The sequence below is a fragment of the Juglans microcarpa x Juglans regia genome, chromosome 4S, assembly GCF_004785595.1.
Source record: "Juglans microcarpa x Juglans regia isolate MS1-56 chromosome 4S, Jm3101_v1.0, whole genome shotgun sequence".
NCBI classification, from domain to species: domain Eukaryota; kingdom Viridiplantae; phylum Streptophyta; class Magnoliopsida; order Fagales; family Juglandaceae; genus Juglans; species Juglans microcarpa x Juglans regia.
This window is the reverse complement of record NC_054601.1, coordinates 19,765,694-19,772,584: the sequence shown is the minus strand read 5'-3', so window position 1 is coordinate 19,772,584 and position 6,891 is coordinate 19,765,694. Positions and strand designations below refer to the sequence as shown.

General features: G+C 36.0%; 1 protein-coding gene across 2 annotated transcripts; it reads right to left on the bottom strand.

The window, feature by feature from the left end:
- Window positions 1-319: 319 nt before the first annotated feature.
- LOC121262451 (aspartyl protease family protein 1-like) lies at window positions 320-5,986 on the bottom strand. Of its 2 annotated transcripts, XM_041164928.1 has the most exons (10): window positions 5,388-5,981; window positions 4,312-4,450; window positions 3,248-3,480; window positions 2,448-2,672; window positions 2,190-2,325; window positions 2,027-2,100; window positions 1,840-1,939; window positions 1,700-1,763; window positions 846-917; window positions 320-753 (listed from the first exon to the last, which is right to left on the bottom strand). In XM_041164928.1, exons 1-10 carry the CDS (start codon window positions 5,690-5,692, stop codon window positions 548-550), a joined length of 1,554 nt encoding a protein of 517 aa, XP_041020862.1. In that variant the 5' UTR covers window positions 5,693-5,981; the 3' UTR covers window positions 320-547. The 2 variants fall into 2 exon arrangements, with proteins under 2 accessions (XP_041020862.1, XP_041020863.1); XM_041164929.1 differs by lacking the exons at window positions 320-753; window positions 846-917 and adding an exon at window positions 954-1,126 and having other exon boundaries at window positions 1,617-1,763; window positions 5,388-5,986.
- Between the last annotated feature and the right edge of the window lie 905 nt (window positions 5,987-6,891).

Genomic DNA, 6,891 nt, shown 5'->3' with positions numbered 1-6,891 from the left:
AATTTTTAATAGTTCTAGAATTTAATTTTTCAGATTTTTCAAATTGAGGTTCAAAGTGAAAAATTCCTTGTAATTTGAAGGTACAGACTATATATTTCATTTCATTAATAAGTCCCCTATTTTCCAAACGTCTACCTTCTACCTGCATTCATACAGAGTTAGAAAGGAACCACTCATAAAAATAAAAAGGTCCCTCTCTCTATATATATTTATCACTGTAGTTCTAAATCTTTATAGCATATCATAGAGATTTCCAACTATTGAAGCCAAGAAAACAGATAATAGCATTGCAGCAAAATCACAAAACTTGAACTTGGAATGAAACAACTGTATAAAAATATAATACTTACAATGAATGTTCAAAGTAATACTATAAAACACCAACAAATAGGAAATAGGAAGACCAACAAGGCTTCCAATTCTTATTGTGATAAGTGGAAAAAACAGACAAGGCTTCGAATTGGTTCTGTAATAACCTAAAATACAACAAATTTCAATATGTAAATATGATATGAGATTGAGAAAGCCTCAGAAAATTAAAGAATGATCAAACAAGAGCAAAAAGTGAAACAAGAAACATCGCGAGTGTGCAAGTAAAAGACTTCAAATTGGGTGAATGATTGGTTGGTGGTGCTGCCACAGGTGTCTGAGAATTGTTTCCTGTGGCTTCCGGGTCGACAGGAAGAGCAGGGGAGACAGTTGGAGGTTGTGATGGGCTGATAGGTTGGTTGTTCGAGGTCTGATCATTGTAACCTGGTGACAGCAAGTCTCACTAGAATCACTAAAAGAATTCACCAAAAGAAGAGAAATGTGCACTGAGAAAAAGAAAATGGAATCACACTCACAGTTAGAATCCTTCCAACCCAATACCATCTTCTCGCGATCAAAAACTATCTGATAGCCTGTCATGAAGTTTTCTGGATGAAAATAAATAAATTCAGAGTAAGTGGCCATTTATCAATTCAAATACATAAGCATACAAAATGGCTTTCAGTGATACATAGGGCCAAGAAAATCCGGGTGATGAAATTCATGGCTTGTTCGAAAGATTAAATGGATATCGTGGTTGTTTTTCTTGTGCAAAACTTAATATCTGATGAAACAAGCACAGCCAACGCTGACAAACCACCCTGAAATCTGAACCCTTGCATTGATGACATCTTACTGTGTAAACTTCATCCCTCCAAATTGGAGACTACTGAAGAAGTGTCTTGGCATTTTAACGATATTGCAGTGGCAACACAAGTCTAAGCAGGGAGGGAGGACAAAACTGGGAAGGTGAATGTAGTATTGATTTTAAAATTCTATTTGGTTATTCATTGAATTGGTCATACACAAGATGGTCAGCCTTCGTAGATCTGACCTATTCACCCAAAAGATGCAAGTAACTATCCCTCACTGTCAAACCCACCTCCCCCCGCCTGCCCCCCAAGAAACCACTTCCATCAATCCAAAAAGTAATTTTATTGTCCCCAAAAAGGAAAAATCAAAACAAATTCATTCAAGTACTTCTGTGCTTTTTATGAACTTCCGACTTCATTATGGACAGAATTTCAACCAGCACAAGTATGTCCAATTTCCACAAAATATATAAAATTCCAAACTGACAGAAAAACATGAAAATGCAACGCAAAAAGGTTAAAATAAGCAAAGTTCTTGCTCAGGCAATAAGAAAGGTTACTGATAAATAGATACTCACGTCCTATGATGTCTATATTAACATCGCTTTTGTGAAGACCCAGACAATACAAAACTGCACCATCCTGGAGATCAGAACATTAAATTTTAGCACAACTCAAGCAGGAATAGGAAATTAAAGTTTTGGAAGTGAAATCACACCTTGGTACTGACAACTACGGTTGGATTATTGAGAAAATATTTGTCTCCCCCTTTCATTGTCAGATTCACGTCAGGAATTACATAACTGGTTTGATTTTCACTGCATATAAAGTGGAAGTCAGTGCCTCAAACTTGAAAGGGCAACCAATACAGAATAGGAATAGGGTTTTCTCCAGATATAGATGACCTCAAGTAATAACAGTATTCAAAGGGCATCTGGGGATCAGATGTATGTCGTTTCTCTTGGATCTGGGAATTGAACTGTAAAACAGCATATATTATAGATCTCATATATTATAGAAAAGCAACTCCCAATAATATTACGAAACAGTGGTATTTGAAGAACTTACACTCTCAGAAATAAAAGTATAAGCTGGATCCCTTAGGCTAGTAAACGATGTACCAGAGTCAAAGATTGCACTGAACTCCAACTCAGAAGAATTTTGTCCCACGGTTATTTGAGTGATGCTGATGTTATAAGTTGGACTGATAAAAAGTTCCCAAGGGAAATCAGTATTAGCATGGGATTCAGATCAAAGAGACGTCTTCTTGCCAAACTAAATGAACTTTCCCAACAGTATTTGAAATATCAATTAGTGACAACTTACTGTGATTGCCTAATATTGAATGGTGTTTCTCGTTGGTCTGAGCTGCCATTAATTCCAAAACTGATTCTACCAACCCCATCACGTCCAAAACACAAGGCAAAAGAATTTGAAGCTAGCCCATTTCTTGCTAAGGTGCTGGGAACAGATATATCCTCAATGCCAAGTCCAAATAGACCGTTTGGTGCTGCACCCTCCAAAAAAATACCAGTCTGAATTTGACCACAACTGCAAACAAATAAGACGTAGGATAAGAAGGCCCATAAATAAATGAAAATTCCTGAAAAGATATGCTCATCAGGTAAAAGACAAGCGGCAACTTCAAGAATAAGCAAGTAATGCTAGCCAATTAATGGAGATAAAAAGAGTTGGTGATCATATTAAAGAGATAAAAGAGTTGATGCTGATATTCTTTTTAATTTTTCACATTTTCTCTTCTTATATGAAGAAAGATTTCTAGTGAATCATTAAAATCGAGGCAATACAACTACTTGACAATCCTCATAAATTATCATTCCTACTTGAGGAAAAAGGCCATACCAGACTCCAAATTCAACATCCAAATGATTTTCATTTGTCAATATATCCAATTCTCCAGATTTTGTATTATACTAACCGGACATTATTGAATTATAATCCGGTTTCTAAATGCTGATACTGCTATAGATATAACCAACATTATATTCACTATAAAAGCTGCCTATCTACCTAGTATGTTGTTTTTTGGATATTTCCAAAACTCACATTGAGGTTTCAAATATTTCCTCCAAAATTTCTTGTTAGCAAAGCAATGAAGAACGTACCCAAAAGTAATCGGAGTTTCAACAGCTTTTTGTTGATCATCATCTGTAATTAAGTGCAAAATATCCTCTACATAGATCCCAGTTGATGAAGTGTTACTGGAAAGATACGATACGTTATAAGGACAATTACTATTTGCCGAAGGGCATTGAGTTTGTCTGCACAAAGTGCTGTCGCAGGAGACATTTTTGCTTGTTGATGAATTACTAGGACTGTAGATGCTGAGGTCTATTATCTGCTTGATAAAAGAAATCAAGTAATTATCAAAGAATTCAGGACCTGAAGAAAGCTTCTTTCACAAGCAATCCAAAAACAACCAAATACTCGGAAAACATAAGTCCAACATAAAAAAGGTAAGATTCTGCTGGCCAGATCATAAGATTTTAGTCAACATTTTTTTTTTTTTTAAGAAGAGCTGGTAGCCACACACATAGCGGCCCCGTCCCAAGTTTATTAAAAACCCTCATTTTTGGCGGAAGAGAACCGTGGTAACATCATTACACTTGGGGGTTTACAAGATAGAATGCTATAGACTAACCCAAAACCAAATGTCAAGAACAATCCAAAAGTTGACTAGAGATTTTAGTCAACATGCACTTCACTAAGTTTTCTAAAGGTTAATGAATAACAAAAACTTCTCATATAGTTCCACATTGGTAGAATTTGCTGGGGGTGTCGAGGAAAACTCGACATACATTGAGTAAAGACAAAAATACTCACACTTTAGTTGTAATGCGTAATTTGGAAGTAAGAGTTGATTTCCCCTTCATCTCGAATCTATGTTAAATAATTTCATCATGGTAGATTCAACAGAGTAATGGAAAGTCTAGATGATAGTTTTAAGCATGACTGCAGTCAACAATGAATAGGGTAACCATAACTTTGTTGAATGTATGTAGTAGCAAGTCGCACCTTTCAGACCCACCCAATACACATTTTAGGAGAGAAAGATAACACAATCTAATTCAGAGATAAACTTGGCGTCCAGAACAGAATCCCCATAGATAAACTTGGCGTCCAGAACAGAATCCCCAGAACAGAATCCCCATAAAAGTTAATAACATACACTTGATGATGTCTGCAAGGCAGTTACGCAACTTCCTACCATACAATCGCATGGCAGCCAGAACAGATCACTGCCTGTGTCCAGTGCCACCAAAAATGATAAACTTGGCGTCCCCACAGAAACATTGGCATAGTGCAAACTGAAACATCAAGAATCCCCATAGAACCTTCAGTCCTTGTTTGGTAAAAAAAGAAAAAAAATCCAGATTTTTGTCATTGAGCATATGATTTGAGAAGCTATTTCTATCATCCAGATATATACCGATAAACTTAAAACTTTTCTACAACTCTTTTACAATTCTATTTTGAAATGAAGGGCAGTTTGCCGCAGTTATGAACCAAAATTATTTTTAATGAAGTGGCAAGATTGTATTGTTTGATTGTAAAATGAGTTATAAAATAGTCGTAGTTGTATCAATACTCCACCTTAGCTCCAAGTTTTCGGACAATGATTTAAGAAGTGAAAGAAAGGCCTAAAAGACAGGAGAACAAAAAAAAAAAAAAAAAAAGCTACAAACAAGTTCTTTCGATTTAGGGAAACAAAAGTACTTAAAATGAATATCTGACTACCTTTAGCTAAAGGATCTCAACCTTCCGTCAAAACAAATAGCAGGTTGGCAACTCAGGCTCTTTTCCGCCAATAGATCAGGCGTGTGAACTGTATGCATAGCTTCATATATTGGCATTAAAAGCAATAACCTTATTGCGTTGGGATCAATGTGTTCTAATGGCTCGCGCGAAGATGAGATAATTTTAAATGAATTTAATAAAATATTATTAGAATATTATTTTTTAATATTATTATTATTTTTAAATTTAAAAAAATTGAATTATTTATTATATTTTTTATAAAAATTTAAGAAAATTATAATAATCAGATATTTCTCTCAATATTAAAAAGAATAATTATTATTTCACAATACCAGTGAACAAAAGAAATCCCATCAATTATCTTTTCCACCAATTTCTCACCAGCCATACAAACACAATCCAAATTCTTCAAAAGCTCACCAAAAACTCTAAAAAAAAAATTATTTTTCTATATAATATATATAGGGAGTGGTTTAATGAACTTACAATCCCAAAGAGTTGATCATAACAGTTTCGTTCCCATTGACAAAAGTGAGCGGCGACTTCTGGCCGTCGCTGGCGGCGAGATGACGGCCACGAATCAAGCGGTCTCGGTGTGACATAGCGACGTAGTATTCAACGCTCCCTCTCTCCGGGAGGCCATCGAAGCCTAGAATTTCCTTAACGGGATCGGAGAAGCGGTGGTGGATGTCGAAACCGAACCCGGAACCGTAACAGATGCGAGAACCCAAACCCAAAAACAGAAACAATAACAGAAATGAACGAGCGGAAGTAAAAGGACCCCAAGACATGGCTTCGAGTACTCGGAGGTTGTCGTCGAACGTTGTTTTTGTTGTAGAGAGAGTATATGAGAGCTCTCTCTGGAACAGATAATCCAGACATATATATAGAGCGAGAATAACCTCGCAATGCGAAGGGTATATATTTTAAGTTTAATTGGGTGGGAAGCAGCTGAGAAAGTTTGACGCGTTCTCACCGGAAGAAGGAGGAAGAAGATGGAGAAGAGGGAGTGGTAAGTGTGGGTCCACGCTCCAAAAGTCAAAACTCGCTCTCTTGCTTTCACTGTGACCTGACGACGAAAATCGCGAGCGTCACGGTGGTCCTACTTTCCCATTTTTATTTCACGTTTTAACTTTTTACCATATCCTTTTGAATAAAATAGCAACAAACGTACGAAAACAATTAAAATTAATAATAGACTAATAACTATTTTATATTTGTATTTTAATTTCCATAAATATAATTATAACACTTTATTAAATATAATTTAAATTTAAATAACTATCATCCATTTAAAATAAAATTAGAAATTTATTATTTTTCAAAAATTAATATGTTGTGTATCATGACTTACTTTGTGCCTGTGAAAGATAATAAGGAGTTGGAGACTATTGGATGATAACTTTGTTTTCTTGAGTTAAAATATAGTTAAACGGTGTTGTTAACGTCTTATTTCGTACACCTTTAGATTAAGTTTTAACAATTTGGATCTTCAAAGTTGTGCTTGTGAAAACAAAGAAGAAAAAAGTTGAGAGAGAGCGGTTTTGGGATCAGAAAGTCTCTGATGCTAAAGTCAATGTAGTATTTTGAAAGTTTGTAAATAATGAGAAAGTTCAAAGAATTTTTTCGTACTTGGAAGTTGCTATCTATACCGGGAGTTTGGGGGATAGATCGTGCCTGCCCCCGTGGAACTCATATCTTTTTTACTGTTTATTTTATCATAGTTCTTTAAATGCGGCGAGCCCCTCTGAAGGTGCCATTAATGTGGCATTTTTGCCTTATTTGGTACTTTACTAGTGTTTTAGGTGGTCCGTCGATGCCACCTCATTAGAAAATCAATGGTTCTTCGTCTTTCTAGTCCTGCCTCGTACGAGTTCCCATGAATAGGATGCGGCCGAGCGGCGTCAGACCTGTCCGTTCCATCAGCCATCATTACTTACTTTCCCTTACTGGCGAGTTGCTTCGTGGACAAGTTTAGACCTTGGGGCCG